Here is a 23300-nt window from a genome sequence, read left to right as displayed (position 1 = left end):
AGTACAGGCCAAAAGTTGGGACACACTGATTTACCTTGTAGATTGTCACTGAAGGCATCAAAACTATGAATGAACACATGTGGAGTTATGTATTTAACAAAAAAGAGTAAATAACTGACATGTTTTATATTTTATTTTCTTCAAAATAGCTACCCTTTGCCCCCCCCCATACACACACTCAAAGCCATGAGCGTGTGCTACAATTGTGTTACTGTTCCAACATTGAAAAGCCACTTTTGCATAACAGCGCACATATTTGTCACGGTTGAATCTGAGTCTTGTTGTTTGTTGAAGGCTTCAGATTTTGTCTCAAAGGCTTCTTTAGCTCTAAACTTTAGTTGCAGAGTTTCTCTATTGATGTCTTCATATGGTCACAATATGATTATTGTTGCCAACTGTGGCTGATCAATGATGTAACAGAAGGTGCCTGGCTGGAGGCAGACTAGCTTGTTGGAGATCACATGTTCCCGGGAATCAGGCAGTCTTTGGGGGACCTTTTTGTTTTGTCGTTTCCAGTTTGAACAAAGTTAAAATCCACCGGCTGATGCGGTCCCATTTTAATTTCTCATTTATTCACAAGTGGCAAAGTGCTACCCTTTATCAACAAATTTGACTTCAGTCATATTATCAGGTTTTGTATTTATTGTCTTTTTGCTCCCAACACTGCAATCTGCCAAAACTGCGCGTGTTGAGTACGTCATTCCGATATTTTAATTGGATGTTGTCAGCCTTGGGGCCACATTAACTGGGCCCTAAGACCGTATACTGAGTTTTGGACATCCGCACTATCATTTTAGTGGTTCATCACTTGAACGAGCGCCTCTATTTCAGTCCTGTTTATAGAAACTAGGCCAATGAGCTTGGCTTTGTTAAAGCCTTTGTATTATGCATAAACATACTTGGTATTCACAAAATACTCTTGATCAAATGATATTTTATCGATTATTACTGTATATAGAGCAGTTTTTCTACCACTGTGCCGTGAGATAGTCTGGTGTGCTGCGGGAGATTATGTCATTTCACTTATTTGGGTTAAAAATATTTTTTGCAAACCAGTAATTATAATCCGCAAATGTGCCATTGTTGAGTGTCTGTGCTGTCTAGAGCTTGGCAGAGTAACTATGTAGTACTCTTCCATATCAGTAGGTGGCAGCAGGTAGCTAATTGCTTTGTAGGCGTCAGGAACATGGTTTGTCGTGATCACAATATGAAGACAGCGGCAGGCAGTGTGAAAGTAAGAAGGTATCTAGGTAGGTAGGTCTTAATTGTCATTGCAACAAGTACAACGAAACTTTGTTTTCAGCACAAACCTGTTCAAGATTAGACAAACAAACAGTGTACAGGGTTACAGAACGGGAAAAAGGTAAACGCTGGGGAAGGATGAGTAAAAAAAATACAATCCAGACTGGGCTCTAAAGGGGGCCCAGTTCGGAGTGAGAAAAAACCTCCATAGCAAAGCACATATACATATTACAACATACATCTCGAGATATCTAGCAACAGGGGGAAGGTAGTTCAAGGTCATGGTGGTAGGCCGCAGCTCTCAGGCGCTGACCATCCATTCATCACCCCTACGGGATTTGCGTCAAGGGTGTTGGATTGGGGGACAGGAGGGTGTATGTGTGGCGTATATATTTTGTGTGTGTGTGTGTGTGTGTGTGTGTGTAAGCCCATAGTGTGTCTCTGTTCCGCGGCCTTGATGTATTTTCCGTCGCTAGTCCAAAGTTCACAGCAACAGGTGTGTGTCCATGAAAGACAAAAAAGGGAGTTGGTTGTGTCTTCCTGCAGTGATCTTCGGGAGAGTCTCGAAGCCAGGGAAAAAATCTAAGTTAAAATCATTTGTATGCGAGTGAAAATAAAATTAGCTTTTCACTCTAAAATTGTCTAAGACTGGTCCTCAAAAACTGCGGGGTAGACAGTCCGATGTAATCAACAGTTCTTTCCGCATCCTCCAATCATTTGTGGCAGCTTTGGGGTACTTTGAAGACTGCCAGCAACTTCCAATTTGTCGAAAAACCAGAGCAACGCTTACTCCAATCAGCAGATGTCCTGTTGTCATAATTCTGAATAGGTGGACATCTTCACGTCTTCGACAGACAAGGGTCACCAGGCACGCGGCCCTCCTTCTTCTCCCAAGAGTCCGTCGTGTGTCCAGCAACAACCGCTTCGTCACGACTGCAGGTTCCCCCAAACCCAAGATCTTGTCAATTTTGTTGAGGCCAGTTAAACAGTTCCAATGTTTAGATTTGGGGAGAAGTGCAAAAAGAGGCAACAAGAAAGTTAAGACAAGACAAAACAAAGAAGCAAGCAGGGGAGTATCCAATGCTTAAACCAAAAATAAACAAAACGTGATTGCCCCTATAGAAAGAAAAGGCATTGAAGCTTAGGAAAGGCTATGCAGAACGAAACTAAAACTGAACTGACTACAAAGTAGGGCTGGGCGATATATTGATATATCACGGGTTTGTCTCTGTGCGATATAGAAAATGACTATATCGAAGTATTCGAGTATACGTTCTCACACAGTTGCTTTTAGCTGCAGGCATTACACTACAGGCTCTTCTCACTCCTTCTTGTCTCTCCTTCTCACAGAAAAGAAGGCGCTCAAACTTATACACGTCACAAACTGTCACCTCATACGTCACTCTGGTATACTGCCTCGCGGAGCAGAGGTAGCAGACTGGGTAACGGTAGCTGTGATGCTAACATAGCCGTACGAGTGGGAATACGAGAAAAAGAAGGTGCAAATCTGGTAACAAATGAAGGAAGAATTAATTCCCAAGAAAAACAGCAGTGGGTCCATCGTCTGGCGGTGGTTTGGCTTCAAGTGGGAATATGTCGAACAAACAACCGTAATTTGTCAAGTGTGGGGCAAAAGTGTTGCTGTAAAAAGTAGCATTACTGCTAATCTGTAGCATCATTTGAAAAGTCACTCGCTAGAGAATGAGAATTTCATAACGTCCGTAGTAATCTACCACATAGTGAAGGACGAATACTAGGGGTGTGGGAAAAAATCGATTCGAGATCGAATCATTTATGTTGTGCGATTCAGAATCGATTCTAATTTTTTAAAAAAATCAACTTTTTTTTAAATTAAAAAAAAATATATTTTTTTTTTTCATTATTTGTATTTTTAATCAATCCAACAAACGACTACACAGCAATACCATAACAATGCAATCCAATTCCAAAAGCAACCTGAGCCAGCAACACTCAGAACTGCAATAAACAGAACAATTGAGAGGAGACACAAACACCACACAGAACAAACCAAAAGTAGTGAATATTATCAACAACAGTATCAATATTAGTTATCATTTCAGCATAACAGTGATTAATAATACGTCATTGACATTATCTTTAGACATTTATAAAAATTAAATGTGTAATGATAATACACTTACATGGCATCTCATAAGCTTGACAACACACTGTGTCCAATGTTTTCACAAAGATAAATTAAGTCATATTTTTGGTTTGTTTAATAGTTAAAACAAATTTACATTATTGCAATCAGTTGATAAAACATTGTCCTTTACAATTATAAAAGCTTTTTACAAAAATCTACTACTCTGCTAGCACGTCATCAGACTGGGGTAAATCCTGCTGAAATCCTATGTATTGAATGAATACAGAATCCTTTTAAATCGGGAAAAAAATTGTTTTTGAATCGAGAATCGAATTGAAAAAAATCGATATATTATCAAATCGTGACCCCACGAATCGATATCGAATCGTGGGACACCCAAAGATTCACAGCCCTAACGAATACTATTTGATTTCCTATTATGCAGCTCATTTTTATTTGACACTTAAAATGTCTCTTGACAATCTTGTACTTTCTGTTTTGGAAATTAATTGAATGTTTGTGCCACTGCTTAATAACTGTTTCATAAATACCCTTTTGCTAAATTGACTTAGTTGAAAGTTTAAAAGGAGCATATATAAATGTAGTATGAAGAATGTTTTAATGTAGACATAGAATTATCATACTGCTGTGATTATATGCATCAAGTGTTCAAGGCCAAGGCAAAATATCGTAATATATATCGTATATCGCAATATGGCCTAAAAAATATCGAGATATTAAAAAAAGGCCATATTGCCCAGCCTTACTACAAAGTAAAGAAAAACAGAATACTGGACAACAGCAAAGACTTACAGCGTGTGCAGCAGAGATGGCGTCCACAAAGTACATCCGAACATGACAAGAAAATCAACAATGTCCCCACAAAGGATAGCAACAAGTGAGATATTCTTGATTGCTAAAACAAAGTAGATGCGGGGAATATCACTCAAAGGAAAACATGAAACTGCTAAAGGAAAATACCAACAAAACAGGAAAAGCCACGAAAATGGGAGCGCAAGACATGAACTTAAACACTACACAAGAAAACAGCAAAAAACAGTACTTTTTCAACACGTTTTTAGTTATTTTTACATCTTTTTTTTCCATATAGTTCAAGAAAGACCACTACAAATGAGCAATATTTTGCACTGTTATACAATTGAATAAATCAGAAACTGATGACATAATGCTGTATTTTACTTCTTCATCTCTTTTTTTCCGACCAAAAATGCTTTGCTCTGATTAGGGGGTACTTGAATTAAAAAAATGTTCACAGGGGGTACATCACTGAAAAAAGGTTGAGAACTACTGTTGTAGAGCTCGGCAGAGTAACCACCTTATACTCTTCCATATCAGCAGGTGGCAGCAGGTAGCCGATTGCTTCGTTGTCGTGATCACAATATGCATGTGACAGTACACCTACTTTGAGACAAGAGCTATAGTGATGCATGCTTGCTTACGGTTTGAATTCATATCCAACACTTGCAAGACTGATTTTTTACTGTCAATATCGGCTGTTGGGTTTATTTTATTTATGTTTTCTACTGCTGGTGTGCCTCAGAATTTTTTTAATGAAAAAAATGTGCCTTGCATTACACAACACTTCTGATTTTTGTGCGTTTGTGGCTTTAAAAAGCACATTTTAAAGCTGCGTTGATGCCCTCTACAGGAGGACCACGGCCCCAGGTTCACGCGCACCTTTGGAAACATGGGTTTTTTCAAGCCCCCCCACTTGCCTTTTGAGGATCGTCCCAAGCTGGTGACCCAGGACCACCTGGAGCACTTCAAACAGGAGGCGGGAGCCTCGCTTTTAGCTCTTTCCAGGCTGCGGGAGCTCAACCTGTCCGCCTGCTGCAAGCTGACCGACAGCAGCGTCGCTCAGGTGCTGACGTCGTCACGCAAAGACGGGAGAAAAGCAGGACTCATGATTCCATGAATCCTCGCAGGTGGTGCGCTACCCGGACCTCCAACATCTGTCGCTGTCCATGCTGCCTGAGGTCACAGACGCCAGTTTGTGGGCCGTGGCTCGCCACTGCCGCAGCCTCACCAGCCTGGACCTCAGCCACTGTGCCCTCATTAGTGAGCTGGGCTTGGCACAGGCGCTCCCACACCTGTGCAGACTGCAACACCTCTGCCTCGCCGCTTGCAACATCACTGACAAGTAAGTCCACACTTTTCTTCACGCGCCACACCTTCCCTTCTTTAACGTGTGGATGTGCAGGTCTCTGTTCCTGCTGGCTCAGCACTGCAAGAGACTGAAAACTTTGGACGTGTCAAAGTGCAGCCGGGTCTCAGCGACCATGGTGGACCGTCTTCACTCTCAGATGCCCTTTTTGGAGACTGTCCAATACAGACTACATAACGGCACCGACTTCACGCTCTGATTGGACATTCAGCTCCAAAATATATATATATATATATATATATATATATATACATATATATATATATATATATATATATATATATATATATTAGGGGTGTAATTGTACACAAAATCGGTACGTACCTCGGCTCAGAGGTCACGGTTCGGTTCATTTTCGGTACAGTAAGAAAATAACAAAATATTAATTTTGGGGTTATTTATTTAACAAATATGCTATATCTTCCACCAAAAATATTTTTCTTAGTGGTGAAGTAATCGGAAACTTGGATCAGTCAAAAAACATAACATTGATTTTGATTCAATTTTATGTTTTAAACTGACAGTTTGAAAGAAAAAAAACAGTTTTGTTTTATTAGTCAACGTTGCAACTTTTTCTGAATTACATTTAGCCTTTAAGCTTTTTATTTCACTTTTGTTTTTGTTTATTTTAATAGTATTTTTAGAATGGGCCGTGGGCCTTTTAAAACATTAGCTTTGGGCCGCAAATGGCTTCTGGGGCACACTTTTCACACCCCTGCTATAGATAATGAAAAATAAAATCTAATAAATCTATGGGTAAAAAGCAGAGCTTGGCGACGCAGGCGCGTTTATCATAAGTCTCTCGCTCTCTCCATCGCTGCCCCTCCCTCACCAATGTTGCTGCGCACACAACTTTTTTTATGTTTTTAACCCCTTCTTAACCCTGAACGTACATTGAAAATACACGCAACCCTAACTTAAAATGACGGACATTTGAGGCATTTAAGAAACTCCACCCGGACAGCCCCGCAAAAGAGGACATATCCGGTGTAAAGAGGAGGTGTGGTCAGTCTATCTAGCCTGGTCACTGCTAGCATGCCGTTTTTTTTTTTTTTTTGTTTGGTTGGAACTTTTATTAGTAGATTGCACAGTACAGTACATATTCTGTACAATTGACCACTAACTGGTAACACCCGAATGAGTTCAACTTGTTTATGTCGGGGTCCACGTAAATCAATTCATGGTGCCTCGGTGTGCATTGTTTACACAACGTGCGGTGCGCTACTTAATATGTACATGTGGAACTCGTACGGTACACCTCCGAATCGAACCGGAACCCCCATACCAAAATGGTTCAATACAAATACACGTACCGTTACACCCCTAATATAAATATTCCACTAATCAACCCTGATAAGGCACACTGTTAAGTGAAAAACATTTCAAGTGACTACCTCTTGAAGCTCATGGAGAGAATGCCAAGAGTGTGCAATGCAGTCATCAGCATAAAGGGTGGCTATTTTGAAGACACTAGAATATAAAACAGGACTACTTAGAGATAGGGTGAGAAGCTCTGCCATCCGGGAGGAGCTCAACGTAAAGCCGCTGCTCCTCCACATCGAGAGGAGCCAGATGAAGTGGTTCGGGCATCTGGTCAGGATGCCACCCGAACGCCTCCCTAGGGATGTGTTTAGGGCACGTCCAACCGGTAGGAGGCCACGGGGAAGACCCAGGACAAGTTGGGAAGACTATGTCTCCCGGCTGGCCTGGGAACGCCTCGGGATCCCCCGGGAAGAGCTAGACCAAGTGGCTGGAGATAGGGAAGTCTGGGCTTCCCTGCTTAGGCTGCTGCCCCCGTGACCCGACCTCAGATAAGCGGAAGATGATGGATGGATGGATGGATAGAATATAAAACATGTTCTGATATTTCACCTTTTTTTTTTTGTTAAGTACATAACTCCACATGTGTTCATTCATAGTTTGGATGCCTTCGGTGACAATCTACAATGTAAATAGTCATGAAAATAAATATTGAATTAGGTGTGTCTAAACTTTTAGCCTGAACTGTGTGTATGCATGTGTATATGTGTGTGTGTGTGTGTATATATATATAGATATTATATCTATATATATATATATATATATATATAGAAATATCTATATATAGATATATCTATATATAGATATATATTATATCTATATATAGATATCTATATATATATATTATATCTATATATAGATATATATATACATAATAAATATATAGATATATATATATTATATATATATATATCTATATATATATATATTGTATATAGATATATATATCTATATATATATATATTGTATGTATGTAGGACTTCACGGTGGCAGAAGGGTTAGTGCGTCTGCCTCACAATACAAAGGTCCTGCAGTCTTGGGTTCAATCGCAGGCTCGGGATCTTTCTGTGTGGAGTTTGCATGTTCTCCCCGTGACTGTGTGGGTTCCCTCCGGGTACTCCGGCTTCCTCCCACTTCCAAAGACATGCACCTGGGGATAGGTTGATTGGCAACACTAAATTGGCCCTAGTGTGTGAATGTGAGTGTGAATGTTGTCTGCCTGTTTTGGCCCTGTGATGAGATGGCAATTTGTCCAGGGTGTACGCCGCCTTCCGCCCAATTGTAGCTGAGATGGGCACCAGCGACCCCCAAAAAAAGGGAATAAGCGGTAGAAAATGTATGTATATGTATACATGTATTTATGTATGTATATATATATATATATATGTGTGTGTATATGTATGTATGTATAGATTTATATACTGTATGTATGTATATATGTATGTGTGTATATGTATATATGTATATATATCTACATATATATCATTAGACATATATACATATACAGGTATGTATATATGTGTGTATATGTAATGCATATATTTATGTATACATATAGTGTAGATATATTCTAAACAGAAGCATGGGGTTATTGAGGGATAACCATCAAGCAGGTATTTCAGTATCGCCATTTAATGCATTTATGTTGACGCAAATTAAGTTTTATGCATATGACATGAAATCACAAACATTTCAATATGCTACTGTGTAAAAATACTGTTTACTGTAAAAAAATTACAAATGAAGCTAGACTCCAGTAAAACTAAAGAGACCTGGAAATTGTACCTGGATTTATTTTTGAAATGTTTTCTTTTTAAGAGATCTTTGTACAAACACAAAATAACATCCAAAGCTCCTGCATTATTTGTGAGCATAAAGAAATCAAATGTCCGACACAATTCGCCATGACTGAATGAAAAATCTGATATAAAATACTTTTTGTATTTAACTAGTTGGTGTGAACTCCTTTCATCTTGTAAAGTGTTGGCATTAACACATGTTTGGAAGAATGAGGCAGACATATCCATCATCATCTTTCAAATACAGTACATCATTTTTACCATAACATCTAGAAGTGATTTGCACACTGTATCATTATTTTCAAAGTACCGTAAGTCCTAAAAAGGCTGATTTTAAAGTCCTACTGAAAGCCACTACTAGAGACCACGCAGTCTGATAGTTTATATATCAATGATGAAATATTAACATTGCAACACATGACAATACGGCCGCTTTACTTTACTAAATTGCAATTTTAAATTTCCCACGATGTGTCCTGTTGAAAACGTCACAGAATGATGACGCGTGCGCGTGACGTCACTGGTGGTAGCGGACATGTTCTCCCAGCACCGATCACAGATAAAGTAGTCTGTTTTTATCGCATAATTACACAGTATTCTGGACTCTGTGTTACTGAATCTTTTGCAATTTGTTCAATTAATAATGGAGACGTCAAAGAAGAAAGATGTGGGTGAAAAGCGGTGTATTGCAGCCTGCTGTAGCAACACAAACAACCGGTGTTTCTTTGTTTGTTGTGAAGCTTTAATATGGAACAGAGCGGTCAAGCGAACATGTTTCTCTACCACATGTCAACCGGCAGGTTTCGGTGAGAAAAATTGTAGTAATAAGTAAGGGATTTTCCAGAATTATCCTAGTAAATTTGTCTAATAACATCTGAATCTCTCCCACTGCCCTCGCCTTTTTCTTTTTTTTCTAGTCCTTCACTCTCACTTTCCTCATCCACGAATCTTTCATCCTCGCTCAAATTAATGGGGAAATCGTCGCTTTCTCGGTCCGAATTGCACTTGCTGCTGGTGGCCATGATTATAAACAATGTTCAGATGTGAGGAGCTCCACAACTCGTGACGTCACACGCACATCGTCTGCTACTTCCGGTACAGGCAAGGCTTTTTTATTAGCGACCAAAAGTTGCAAATTTTATCGTGGATGTTCTCTACTAAATCCTTTCAGCAAAAATATGGCAATATCACGAAATGATGAAGTATGACACATAGAATGGAGCTGCTATCCCCGTTTAAATAAGAACATCTCATTTCAGTAGGCCTTTAAGCTCCACCTTGCTAAGATAACATTTTTTAAAGGCACAGTCTTTAGCCTCAAGTGTTCACACAGGAACAGTCCATCCATCACACACGTTATTATTGGTAAAACAGTACAATCATTCAAAACAAATACAGTTTTTGGTGGTGCTTCTGTAATGTCAGGTCGAACAAAAAATATGCAGCAGATTATTAAAGCAAAATTGCACTTAATGCTTTCAGTTAAGCGATGAGTTGTGTAATTCGAAAAAAATCACCATGATTTGTTTTCAAAAAACAAAACATGAATGCAACACTCACATCACACACACATATTTACACACACATACACACACCTGTTCTCACACTCTACTGCTCCGTTTGGCTGAAGTCGTAGCAGAAGTTGTAGTTGCTGGGCGGTTTGGGCACGACGGGCGCACTCTCGGGGATGGGGACGTTCTCTAAATCCAGGAGGCGGAGCTTGATCTCCATGGAGAGGAGGATGTCCAGCTCGCTGTGCAAAGACTGGCTGCTCATGTCTCGGCCCAGGAGGACGTTGAGGCCGTCTGTCCACAGGCAGAACTGACAGGGCGGACACGGACCGTCAAGAAGTGTTTGATGGACTAAAAAGACGAGGCGAGGCCAACTCACGTCGGTTCTGGAAGGTGCGATGAAGTTGAGGCTGTACTCCACGTCGTACGTGATGCTGAAGGCCAAGTCCAGCACCTCCTAAAGACAACATGGTGGATGGACAGTGAGGCTCTCTGCACATCTTCTGCAATGTTAGAGTGAATGTAGAGCTGTGGACCTTGTTCTGTTTGCCTTTGTTCTCCTTCATGTGAGGACAGTCTTTGCCCGTCAGTAAGCCTTTGATGTCCGCCACTGGAACTACACCATGAACATGTTAGTTCCTGTACAGCAGGGGTCACCAACCTTTTTGAAACCAAGAGCTACTTCTTGGGTACTGATTAATGCCAAGGGCTCCCAGTTTGATACACACTTCAATGAATTGCCAGAAATAGCCAATTTGCTCAATTTACCTTTAACTGTTATTATTAATAAATGGGTTGTACTTGTATAGCACTTTTCTACCTTCAAGGTACTCAAAGCGCTTTGACACTACTTCCACATTCACACACTGATGAAGGGAGCTGCCATGCAAGGCGCTAACCAGCACCCATCAGGAGCAAGGGTGAAGTGTCTTGCTCAGGACACAACGGACGTGACGAGGTTGGTACTAGGTGGGATTTGAACCAGGGACCCTTGGGTTGCGCACGCGCACGGCAACTCTACCACTGCGCCACGCCGTCCCATATACTGTACATATATATTATAAATATATATATACACACACACACACTGTATATACATACTGTATTCAACATATGTAAATATAAATATACACATATTGATATACACATAAATAAACATTTGTATATACACGTATACATACATATATGACATATATTAGGGGTGTAACGGTACGTGTATTTGTATCGAACCGTTTCGGCACGCGGGCGTATCGAACGAGTTCAGAAGGAGAAGTCTTCACAAGCTGCTCTGCTTTCTGCCTCTGTCTCTGCCTCATTGTCCCGCCCACACAACCATCTGATTGGTTACATACAAAGCCAATCAGCAGTGCGTAATAATTTATGATATTTATCTTTGTGGAAACATTGATCATTTTAATGATTTCTCACAATAAATATATATATTTTTGATGACATGTTTTAAATAGGTTAAATATATAACAAATTGGACCAAGCTATATTTCTAACAGACAAATCAGTATTTCTTCTAGATTTTCCAGAACAAAATTTTTTAAAGAAATTCAAAAGACTTTGAAATAAGATTTAAATTTGATTCTACAAAGTCGGCATAGCTCGGTTGGTAGAGTGGCCGTGCCAGCAACTTGAGGGTTGCAGGTTCGATTCCCGCTTGTGCCATCCTAGTTACTGCCGTTGTGTCCTTGGGCAAGACACTTTACCCACCTGCTCCCAGTGCCACCCACACAGCTTTAAATGTAACTTAGATATTGGGTGTCACTATGTAAAGCGCTTTGATTCACTTGAGAAAAGCGCTATATAAATATAATTCACTTCACTTCACTACAAATGTTCTAGATTTGCCAGGATATTTTTTTGAATTTTAATCATAATACGTTCGAAGAAATATTTCACAAATATTCTCCGTCAGAAAAAAAGCTAAAATGAAGAATTAAATTAAAATGTATTTATTATTCTTTACAAAAACAATAATAAAGTATTTGAACATTGATGTAAATTGTCAGGAAAGAAGAGGAAGGAATTTAAAAGGTATATGTGTTTAAAAATCCTAAAATCATTTTCAAGGTTGTATTTTCTCTCTAAAATTGTCTTTCTGAAAGTTATAAGAAGCAAAATCAAAAAATAAATGAATTTACTTAAACAAGTGAAGACCAAGTCTTTAAAATATTTTCTTGGATTTTCAAATTCTATTTGAGTTTTGTCTCTCTTAGAATTAAAAATGTTGAGCAAAGCGAGACCAGCTTGCTAGTAAATAAATACAATTTAAAAAATAGAGGCAGCTCACTGGTAAGTGCTGCTATTTGAGCTACTTTTAGAACAGGCCAGCGGGCGACTCATCTGGTCCTTACGGGCCGTCTTTTACATGGACACCCCTGCTTATTTCAGCAAGACAATGCCAAGCCACATTCAGCACGTGTTACAACAGCGTGGCTTCGTAAAAAAAGAGTGCGGGTACTTTCCTGGCCCGCCTGCAGTCCAGACCTGTCTCCCATGGAAAATGTGTGGCGCATTATGAAGCGTAAAATAGGACAGTGGAGACCCCAGACTGTTGAAGGACTGAAGCTCTACATAAAACAAGAATGGGAAAGAATTCCACTTTCAAAGCTTCAACAATTAGTTTCCTCAGTTCCCAAACGTTTATTGAGTGTTGTTAAAAGAAAAGGTGATGTAACACAGTGGTGAACATGCCCTTTCCCAACTACTTTGGCATGTATTGCAGCCATGAAATTCTAAATTAATTATTATTTGCAAAAAAAATAAAGTTTATGAGTTTGAACATCAAATATGTTGTCTTTGTAGCATATTCAACTGAATATGGCTTGAAAAGGATTTGCAAATCATTGTATTCTGTTTATATTTACATCTAACACAATTTCCCAACTCATATGGAAACGGGGTTTGTACATACAATAGGAAGGGGATTCGTCACAGTTTACCTGACACATGAGACGTGACAAATTTGGGACTTGCACTATTCACCTTGGCCGCTGGATGGCAGTGGAGCAGCGGTGTCAAACTAATTTTCAGCAGACCGCATTGCAAAATGATTAACCCCCCTCCTCCCCCTCACGCGAGACCCCCCAGGAATGGGGCCGTACGAAACCCTTCCCTGCCCTCCAACAAAGGCGACACTCACTCTTCTCCTGCAGGCTCTCAATGGGGGGGGTTTCAGCGTCGTCCTCCACGTCTCCGTAGTGCAGCATCTTGTGGTTGGGAGACAAGCGGCAGTACCACAGTTTGTCTGAAGGGGGAAGCACAAGCCAAGAAGTTGGAGTGCTGACACTTCCTGCGTGGATCAAAGTGATCTCACCTTGTCTGCGCCGGCTGCTGATCTTCCTGAACATGGTTCCTTGGCACAGCCGGTGGAGTCTTTGTTGGCGGATCAGGTCCAGCAGCTCGGGCTTCAGACGCTCTTTCAGCTCCCTGGCACACCAAAACAAGAAGTCTTACAGCTATGTAAAAAAAAAAAGGTTAAAAAGGCTTCACTACACATCTCAAATTAAAGCCTGGAGACCCAGCATCAGTCAGTTAGAACAGTGGTTCTCAAATGGGGTACTTGAAGGTATGCCAAGGGGTACAGGAGATTTTTTATTAAATATTCTAAAAATAGCAACAATTCAAAAATCCTTTATAAATATATTTATTGAATAATACTTCAACAAAATATGAATGTAAGTTCATAAAGTGTGAAAAGAAATGCAACAATGCAATATTCAGTGTTGACAGCTAGATTTTTTGAGGACATGTTCCATAAATATTGATGTTAAAGATTTATTTTTTTGTGAAGAAATGTTTAGAAGTAAGTTGATGAATCCAGATGGATCTCTATTACAATCCCCAAAGAGGGCACTTTAAGTTGATGATTACTTCTATGTGGAGAAATCTGCATTTATAAGTGAACCACTTGTTTATTTTTCAACAAGTTTTTAGTTACTTTTATATCTTTTTTTCCAAATAGTTGAAGAAAGACCACTACAAATGAGCAATATTTTGCACTGTTATACAATTTAATAAATCAGAAACTGATGACATAGTGCTGTATTTTACTTCTTTATCTCTTTTTTTCAACCAAAAATGCTTTGCTCTGATTAGGGGGTACTTGGATTAAAAACATGTTCACAGGGGGTACATCACTGAAAACAGGTTGAGAACCACTGAGTTAGAGGAATGGGAGCAGTGTGTTGCATCATGATCATGGACACTACATACTAAGTATTCACAGCAGTGTGTTGCATCATGATCATGGACACTACATACTAAGTATTCACAGCAGTGTGTTGCATCATGATCATGGACACTACATACTAAGTATTCACAGCAGTGTGTTGCATCATGATCATGGACACTACATACTAAGTATTCACAGCAGTGTGTTGCATCATGATCATGGACACTACATACTAAGTATTCACAGCAGTGTGTTGCATCATGATCATGGACACTACATACTAAGTATTCACGGCAGTGTGTTGCATCATGATCATGGACACTACATACTAAGTATTCACGGCAGTGTGTTGCATCATGATCATGGACACTACATACTAAGTATTCACAGCAGTGTGTTGCATCATGATCATGGACACTACATACTAAGTATTCACAGCAGTGTGTTGCATCATGATCATGGACACTACATACTAAGTATTCACAGCAGTGTGTTGCATCATGATCATGGACACTACATACTAAGTATTCACAGCAGTGTGTTGCATCATGATCATGGACACTACATACTAAGTATTCACAGCAGTGTGTTGCATCATGATCATGGACACTACATACTAAGTATTCACAGCAGTGTGTTGCATCATGATCATGGACACTACATACTAAGTATTCACAGCAGTGTGTTGCATTATGATCATGGACACTACATACTAAGTATTCACAGCAGTGTGTTGCATCATGATCATGGACACTACATACTAAGTATTCACAGCAGTGTGTTGCATCATGATCATGGACACTACATACTAAGTATTCACAGCAGTGTGTTGCATCATGATCATGGACACTACATACTAAGTATTCACAGCAGTGTGTTGCATCATGATCATGGACACTACATACTAAGTATTCACAGCAGTGTGTTGCATCATGATCATGGACACTACATACTAAGTATTCACAGCAGTGTGTTGCATCATGATCATGGACACTACATACTAAGTATTCACAGCAGTGTGTTGCATCATGATCATGGACACTACATACTAAGTATTCACAGCAGTGTGTTGCATCATGATCATGGACACTACATACTAAGTATTCACAGCGGTGTGTTGCATCATGATCATGGACACTACATACTAAGTATTCACAGCAGTGTGTTGCATCATGATCATGGACACTACATACTAAGTATTCACAGCAGTGTGTTGCATCATGATCATGGACACTACATACTAAGTATTCACAGCAGTGTGTTGCATCATGATCATGGACACTACATACTAAGTATTCACAGCAGTGTGTTGCATCATGATCATGGACACTACATACTAAGTATTCACAGCAGTGTGTTGCATCATGATCATGGACACTACATACTAAGTATTCACAGCAGTGTGTTGCATCATGATCATGGACACTACATACTAAGTATTCACAGCAGTGTGTTGCATCATGATCATGGACACTACATACTAAGTATTCACAGCGGTGTGTTGCATCATGATCATGGACACTACATACTAAGTATTCACAGCAGTGTGTTGCATCATGATCATGGACACTACATACTAAGTATTCACAGCAGTGTGTTGCATCATGATCATGGACACTACATACTAAGTATTCACAGCAGTGTGTTGCATCATGATCATGGACACTACATACTAAGTATTCACAGCAGTGTGTTGCATCATGATCATGGACACTACATACTAAGTATTCACAGCAGTGTGTTGCATCATGATCATGGACACTACATACTAAGTATTCACAGCAGTGTGTTGCATCATGATCATGGACACTACATACTAAGTATTCACAGCAGTGTGTTGCATCATGATCATGGACACTACATACTAAGTATTCACAGCGGTGTGTTGCATCATGATCATGGACACTACATACTAAGTATTCACAGCAGTGTGTTGCATCATGATCATGGACACTACATACTAAGTATTCACAGCAGTGTGTTGCATCATGATCATGGACACTACATACTAAGTATTCACAGCAGTGTGTTGCATCATGATCATGGACACTACATACTAAGTATTCACAGCAGTGTGTTGCATCATGATCATGGACACTACATACTAAGTATTCACAGCAGTGTGTTGCATCATGATCATGGACACTACATACTAAGTATTCACAGCAGTGTGTTGCATCATGATCATGGACACTACATACTAAGTATTCACAGCAGTGTGTTGCATCATGATCATGGACACTACATACTAAGTATTCACAGCAGTGTGTTGCATCATGATCATGGACACTACATACTAAGTATTCACAGCAGTGTGTTGCATCATGATCATGGACACTACATACTAAGTATTCACAGCGGTGTGTTGCATCATGATCATGGACACTACATACTAAGTATTCACAGCAGTGTGTTGCATCATGATCATGGACACTACATACTAAGTATTCACAGCAGTGTGTTGCATCATGATCATGGACACTACATACTAAGTATTCACAGCAGTGTGTTGCATCATGATCATGGACACTACATACTAAGTATTCACAGCAGTGTGTTGCATCATGATCATGGACACTACATACTAAGTATTCACAGCAGTGTGTTGCATCATGATCATGGACACTACATACTAAGTATTCACAGCAGTGTGTTGCATCATGATCATGGACACTACATACTAAGTATTCACAGCAGTGTGTTGCATCATGATCATGGACACTACATACTAAGTATTCACAGCAGCACCCCCTGCTGGTTGAGAAGAGACATTCATGTTTTCATGTCCGCCTGCACCAATAAAGTGTAAACAGCCAGTTAACTTTCTTTTTTGATGAAAGACAATCTAGAGCAGGGGTCCCCGCAGTATCTGGCCCACAAGCGTCCAAAATCCGACCCGCAGGAAGTCCCAAGTTAAACAAAAATAAAATAATTATTCTATTTTGTTTTTAATTTTTATTTTTTGGAATCTGTCCTTTCTAATCCATTTTACTGTTGTTACCTGTTGTGTCTCCTAGTTGCTCGGTCAAATCATATTGTTGTAAAATGCATTTTCTCATCGATAACGTGACATCATCAGTGGCAAGTGCGCGCTCTTGCAGTCAATTAGTGCGCGATGGATATATATATATATATATATATTTATACACACATATATATACAGTGGGGCCAAAAAGTATTTAGTCAGCCAGCAATTGTGCAAGTTCTCCCACTTGAAATGATGACAGAGGTCTGTCATTTTCATCATAGGTACACTTCAACTGGGAGAGACAGAATGGGAAATAAAAATCCAGGAATTCACATTGTAGGAATTTTAAAGAATTTATTTGTAAATGATGGTGGAAAATAAGTATTTGGTCAAGCATTCAAATCTCTCACTGATGGAAGGAGGTTTTGGCTCCAAATCTCAGGATACATGGCCCCATTCATTCTTTCCTTAACACGGATCAATCGTCCTGTCCCCTTAGCAGAAAAACAGCCCCAAAGCATGATGTTTCCACCCCCATGCTTCACAGTAGGTATGGTGTTCTTGGGATGCAACACAGTATTCTTCTTCCTCCAAACACCACCAGTTGAGTTTATACCAAAATGGATACATGGATGATACAGCAGAGGATTGGGAGAATGTCACGTGGTCAGATGAAACCAAAATAGAACTTTGAACCAAAATTCCTACATTGTGAATTCCTGGATTTTTTTTCCCCCATTCTGTCTCTCCCAGTTGAAGTGTACCTATGATGAAAATGACAGACCTCTGTCATCATTTGAAGTGGGAGAACTTGCACAATCGCTGGCTGACTAAATACTTTTTGGCCCCACTGTATGTATACATATATCCATCCATCCATTTTTCACCACTTATTCCTTCCGGGTTGCGGGGGGCGCTGGTGCCTATCTCATATGGAAACGGGGTTTGTATAATGGAGGTCCACAGGTATTTGGACAGATAAATGAATGTAGAGTACAGGACAAAAGTTTGGACACACCTTCTCATTCAATGTGTTGTCTTTATTTTCGTGACTATTTACATTGTAGATTGTCACTGAAGGCATCCAAACTATGAATGAACACATGTGGAGTTATGTACTTAACACAAAGAGGGGAAATAACTGAAAACATGTTTTGTATTCTAGTTTCTTCAAAATAGCCACCCTTTGCAGTGATTCCTGCTTTGCACACTCTTGGCATTCTCTCCATGAGCTTCAAGAGGTGTCATAGTTTTGATGCTTTCATGTTGATGCCTACATCTACAATGGAAATAGTCATGAAAATAAAGAAAACACATTGAATGAGGAGAAGGTGTGTCCAAACTTTTGACCTGTTCTGTATGTAAATAGTTTTTTGTCATAGTGGGGATTTTTTGTACCAAAAATTGACAAAATATTACAAATAACAGCGCAGGTGTAAGGATGTCTGCATCTGACTGACAGGACGCCATAACATGCAAACGTCATTGGCCATCTTGGCGGCGTACTCACAGAACGGGCGCCGCCAGCGTCTCTTCCTGGTGCAATCGTTCCGTCTGTCTCAGTTTGAGGATCTCGCTGTAGTTCAGAGCGTTGACTTTGTTCTTGAAGAGGTCCAGAGAGGTGGGCTTGGTGGAGAGCGTGCGTGTGATCTGCTCCCTCACCACCTGCATGACCTGTGCGACAACCACAACACGTCTTGTGAAGAAGGAGCGAAGGATGCTGCGGTGAACTCGTATCCGTGACATCGTCTTGTGTCTCTTGCACATCTTTGCTTTCAGATTAGACACAAACAAAATGGCAATTACTGTACATTTGGTATGTGATGGAAAACATTTATTTATCCTTGCACTGTCATCACAGACTGCACTATTTCTCTGAAAAGCACTTTTCGACCAGAGAATGACCTCGTCCGCATTGACTCACTGGAAGTACCGCTTCTCCCATCTCGTTGCTCATTTAGCATTGCACCATTGCATTTTTAGCTCTCGCCCCCCTCCAAACTGAGCCTACTCCCGCACCCTTGCATTCAGTGTATAAAGAACAACACATCTCTCTTCCTATTGCACACTCCTTACATTCTTTGCTAGACTTTTGCCTTTTGAGATGCTCGAGCTTCTCAAATAAATGGTAAATAGGTTATACTTGTATAGCGCTTTTCTACCTTCTTAGACTTAGACAAACTTTAATGATCCACAAGGGAAATTGTTGCACGCAGTAGCTTAGTTACAAATGATGGACAATGCAGGTATAAAATAGACAAGAAAAATAAAAATAAAAATATATACAGTATATAAATAACATATATACATAATATTTACATACCGTATTTTTCGGACTTTAAGTCGCTGTTTTTTTCATAGTTTGGTGCGACTTATACTCAGGAGCGACTTATGTGTGAAATTATTAACACATTACCGTACAATATCAAATAATATTATTTAGCTCATTCACGTAAGACAGTGGTTCTCAAATGGGTTTACGTGTACCCCTCAGGGTACTTGAAAGTATCCCAAGGGGTACGTGAGATTTAAAAAAATGTTTTTTCTAAAAATAGCAACAATTCAAAAAACCCTCACTATGTATATATATATATATATATATTAAAGAGTGAGCGTGTTGTTGTAATGTACATATACACACACACATATACATACACACACACATATATATATATATATATATATATATATATATATATATATATATATATATATATATAATACTTCAACAAAATATGAATGTAAGTTCAAGAACTGTGAAAAAAAATACAACAATGCAATATTCAGTGTTGACATCTAGATTGTTTGTGGACATGTTCCATAAATATTGATGTTAAAGATTTCTTTTTTGTGAAGAAATATTTAGAAGTAAGTTGATGAATCCAGATTTCTTTTTTGTGAAGACATGTTTAGAAGTAAGTTGATGAATCCAGATGGATCTCTATTACAATCCCCAAAGAGGGCACTTTAAGTTGATGATTACTTCTATGTGGAGAAATCTGCATTTAAAATTGAATCACTTGTTTATTTTTCAACAAGTTTTTAGTTATTTTTATATCTTTTTTTCCATTTAGTTCAAGAAAATCCACTACAAATGAGCGATATTTTGCACTGTTATACAATTTAATAAATCAGAGACTGATGACATAGTGCTGTATTTTACTTCTTTATCTCTTTTTTTCAACCAAAAATGCTTTGCTCTGATTAGGGGGTACTTGAATTAAAAACATGTCGACGGGGGGTACATCACTGAAAAAAAGGTTGAGAACCACTGACGTAAGAGACTAAAGACCTATAAGATTTGATGGGATTTATGGATTAGGAGTGAGAGATAGTTTGGTAAAGGTATAGCATGTTCTATATGTTCTAGTTATTTGAATGACTCTTACCATAATATGTTAGCTTAACATAGCAGTTGCTTATTTATGCCTCATATAACCCCAAAAGGAAAAGAGTTAGAAAATGGATGGATGGATAACGTAGACTTATTCAGCCTGTTCTTCACTATTCTTTATTTATTTTAAATTGCCTTTCAAATGTCTATTCTTGGTGTTGGGTTTTATCAAATAAATTTCCCCCAAAAATGCGACTTATACTCCAGTGCGACTTATATATGTTATTTCCGTCTTTATTATGCATTTTCGGCAGGTGAGATTTATACTCTGGAGCAATTTATAATCCGAAAAATATGGTAATATATGTGCAGTACAGGATATATACTGATATATTATATGTTAATATCATACATACAATATATAACAATTACCATGTACAATATTACAGTATATGTAACAGCTTCAAGGTACTCAAAGCACTTTGACACTATTTCCACATTCACACTCTGATGGCGGGAGCTGCCATGCTAGGCCCTAACCACGACCCATCAGGAGCAAGGGTGAAGTGTCTTGCTCAAAGACACAACCGATTTGACGAAGTTGGTAGTAGGTGGGGATTGAACCAGGAACCCTCAGGTTGCTGGCACGGCCACTCTCCCAACCGCGCCAGGCCGTCCTCTAAAAAAAGACAATATTGTTGTTCTAATTAAAGCAATTTCCAATACAGGCACATGATCAAATCCTCCTAGTAGGCCACACCCCTTCCTGCTCATCCATTCACCACTTCTTTCATCTGTTGTAACTCAGCTTGTACACCCCGCCCCCGACAATTTCCTCTCAACAGCAGGCCATTAATGACACGTGCCGTCTTTATCAACCTACTTCAGTCATCGATCATGCAGAATTAGAACGATCAATGCCTCCTTTCAAAGGTTCAACCCCCCCCGTAAAAAGACAATGAACATTGACAGAAGGTCCACAGTGTGTGGTTTCCCCATCTCATGTACAAAGTTTTATATTTCATACAGATTCTGTCCTTTTTTTTTTTTTTAGTCTGACTTTCTGGTCCTGCACTTGCATGTGTGTAACTTAAAACAAATAATATTTTTTGAGCCCCGTGAAATCTGCCTAGCAACAACTTTAACTTCTTAGTTTGCCGTAGGAAGATTTTGAATAGAAAACACCAGCGCCCATGTTTGTGTTGACATTAAACAAACACCGCATTGTAGAGTTTAAAATTGCTCTCAGTATCAGTTTCTAGGCTGCAAATAGAATGTTTGTTTAAATCCATCAGCTGGCAGCATTCAGCCTGCACTTGACAAATGATACTGGTTGTCGTTACATTGCACTCACGCAAAAACTCAGATGGCAGTTAACCCATCAGGCAGCAGTTAATCAACCTCTGAAAGAAAATACCTTCATAGCAAACTCCCGTAAGAATACATCAACCAGTCAGTTTTAACATAAAAATGAAAGTTAATCAAGCAAATCAACCTTACCTCCATTTTGAGCAAATGTTTCAATCCGCAGTGTGAGGCAAGGATGACCTAGATGACAGCAGCCTGTTTAGTAAACAAACGCCCTGACACTCTCACACACAAGCTGTCAGCCAATGGGAGTGATGAATGGCAGCTGTCTCAGAAGCATGTGCATGAACATTCACACACGTGTGTGTCTGGGGGAACATCGGCCGTCTTTGCTCGTTTAGCGACAACTTCAAACCTGCATAACACTGCAATTAAAGTCCTACTGAAAGCCACTACTAGCCACCACGCAGTCTGATAGTTTATACATCAATGATGAAATATTAACATTGCAACACATGACAATATTCTGATAGTTTATACATCAATGATGAAATATTAACATTGCAACACATGACAATATTCTGATAGTTTATATATCAATGATGAAATATTAACATTGCAACACATGACAATATTCTGATAGTTTATACATCAATGATGAAATATTAACATTGCAACACATGCCAATACGCCCGCTTTACTTTACTAAATTACAATTTTAAATTTCCCGCAAAGTTTCTTGTTGAAAACGTCGCGGAATGATGATGCTTATGATGACGCGGGCGCATGACGTCACCGGTTCTAGCGGACATGTTCTTCCAGCACCGCTCACGGCTAAAAGTCGTCTGCTTTAATCCCATAATTACACAGTATTCTGGACATCTGTGTTGCTGAATCTATGCAATTTGTTCAATTAATGATGGAGACGTCAAAGAAGAAAGATGTAGGTGGGAAGCGGTGTATTGCAGCTGCCTTTAGCAACACAAACACAGCCGGTGTTTTCTTGTTTACATTCCCGAAGGTGAAGCTTTACTGTGGAACAGAGCAGTCAGGTTCAGTAAGAAAATGGTGGTAATAAGTCGGCTCTTACCGTAGCCATGAGCGGAGCTTGCGTCCTCCTGCAGCTACGGACTTTACCCCCTCCCACCGAAGACACTGGCGGTCACCACACCCACGGCCACACCCCTCTGACTTTCAGGTACCATATAAACTCACTAAAACACTAGTAACACAATAAGCAGATAAGGGATTTTCCATAATTATCCTAGTAAATTTGTCTAATAACATCTGAATCTCTCCCACTGCCCTCGCCTTTTTCTTTTTTTTCTAGTCCTTCACTCTCA

The 23300-nt window shown here is 39.4% G+C and overlaps 2 protein-coding genes across 6 annotated transcripts in view; one reads left to right on the top strand and one right to left on the bottom strand.

Moving 5' to 3' along the window:
* LOC133563727 (F-box/LRR-repeat protein 14-like) overlaps window positions 1-9455 on the top strand; it is a 35989-nt gene extending 26534 nt beyond the window's left edge. For all 4 annotated transcript variants that reach the window (XM_061918029.1, XM_061918026.1, XM_061918028.1 and 1 more), the window contains 3 exons: window positions 5019-5231; window positions 5296-5510; window positions 5571-9455. In XM_061918029.1, coding sequence (XP_061774013.1) covers window positions 5019-5231; window positions 5296-5510; window positions 5571-5733 — 591 coding nt within the window. In that variant the 3' untranslated portion in view covers window positions 5734-9455. The remainder of the gene's footprint in view (window positions 1-5018; window positions 5232-5295; window positions 5511-5570) is intronic.
* Window positions 8632-23300, bottom strand: part of elmo3 (engulfment and cell motility 3) — an 81993-nt gene continuing 67324 nt past the window's right edge. The window contains exons 1-7 of one of the 2 annotated variants that reach the window (XM_061918025.1): window positions 22150-22337; window positions 18826-18989; window positions 13490-13602; window positions 13316-13420; window positions 10701-10780; window positions 10544-10621; window positions 8632-10474 (exon numbers count right to left, since the gene is read on the bottom strand). In XM_061918025.1, the coding sequence (XP_061774009.1) occupies window positions 10262-10474; window positions 10544-10621; window positions 10701-10780; window positions 13316-13420; window positions 13490-13602; window positions 18826-18989; window positions 22150-22155 (759 nt within the window). In that variant the 5' untranslated portion in view covers window positions 22156-22337 and the 3' untranslated portion in view covers window positions 8632-10261. Of the gene's footprint in view, window positions 10475-10543; window positions 10622-10700; window positions 10781-13315; window positions 13421-13489; window positions 13603-18825; window positions 18990-22149; window positions 22338-23300 lie in introns of those variants that run through there. The other variant, XM_061918024.1, reaches the window with a different exon arrangement.

This window comes from Nerophis ophidion, linkage group LG12, assembly GCF_033978795.1.
Source record: "Nerophis ophidion isolate RoL-2023_Sa linkage group LG12, RoL_Noph_v1.0, whole genome shotgun sequence".
Classification (NCBI taxonomy): domain Eukaryota; kingdom Metazoa; phylum Chordata; class Actinopteri; order Syngnathiformes; family Syngnathidae; genus Nerophis; species Nerophis ophidion.
This window is presented reverse-complemented; position numbering and strand designations above follow the sequence as displayed.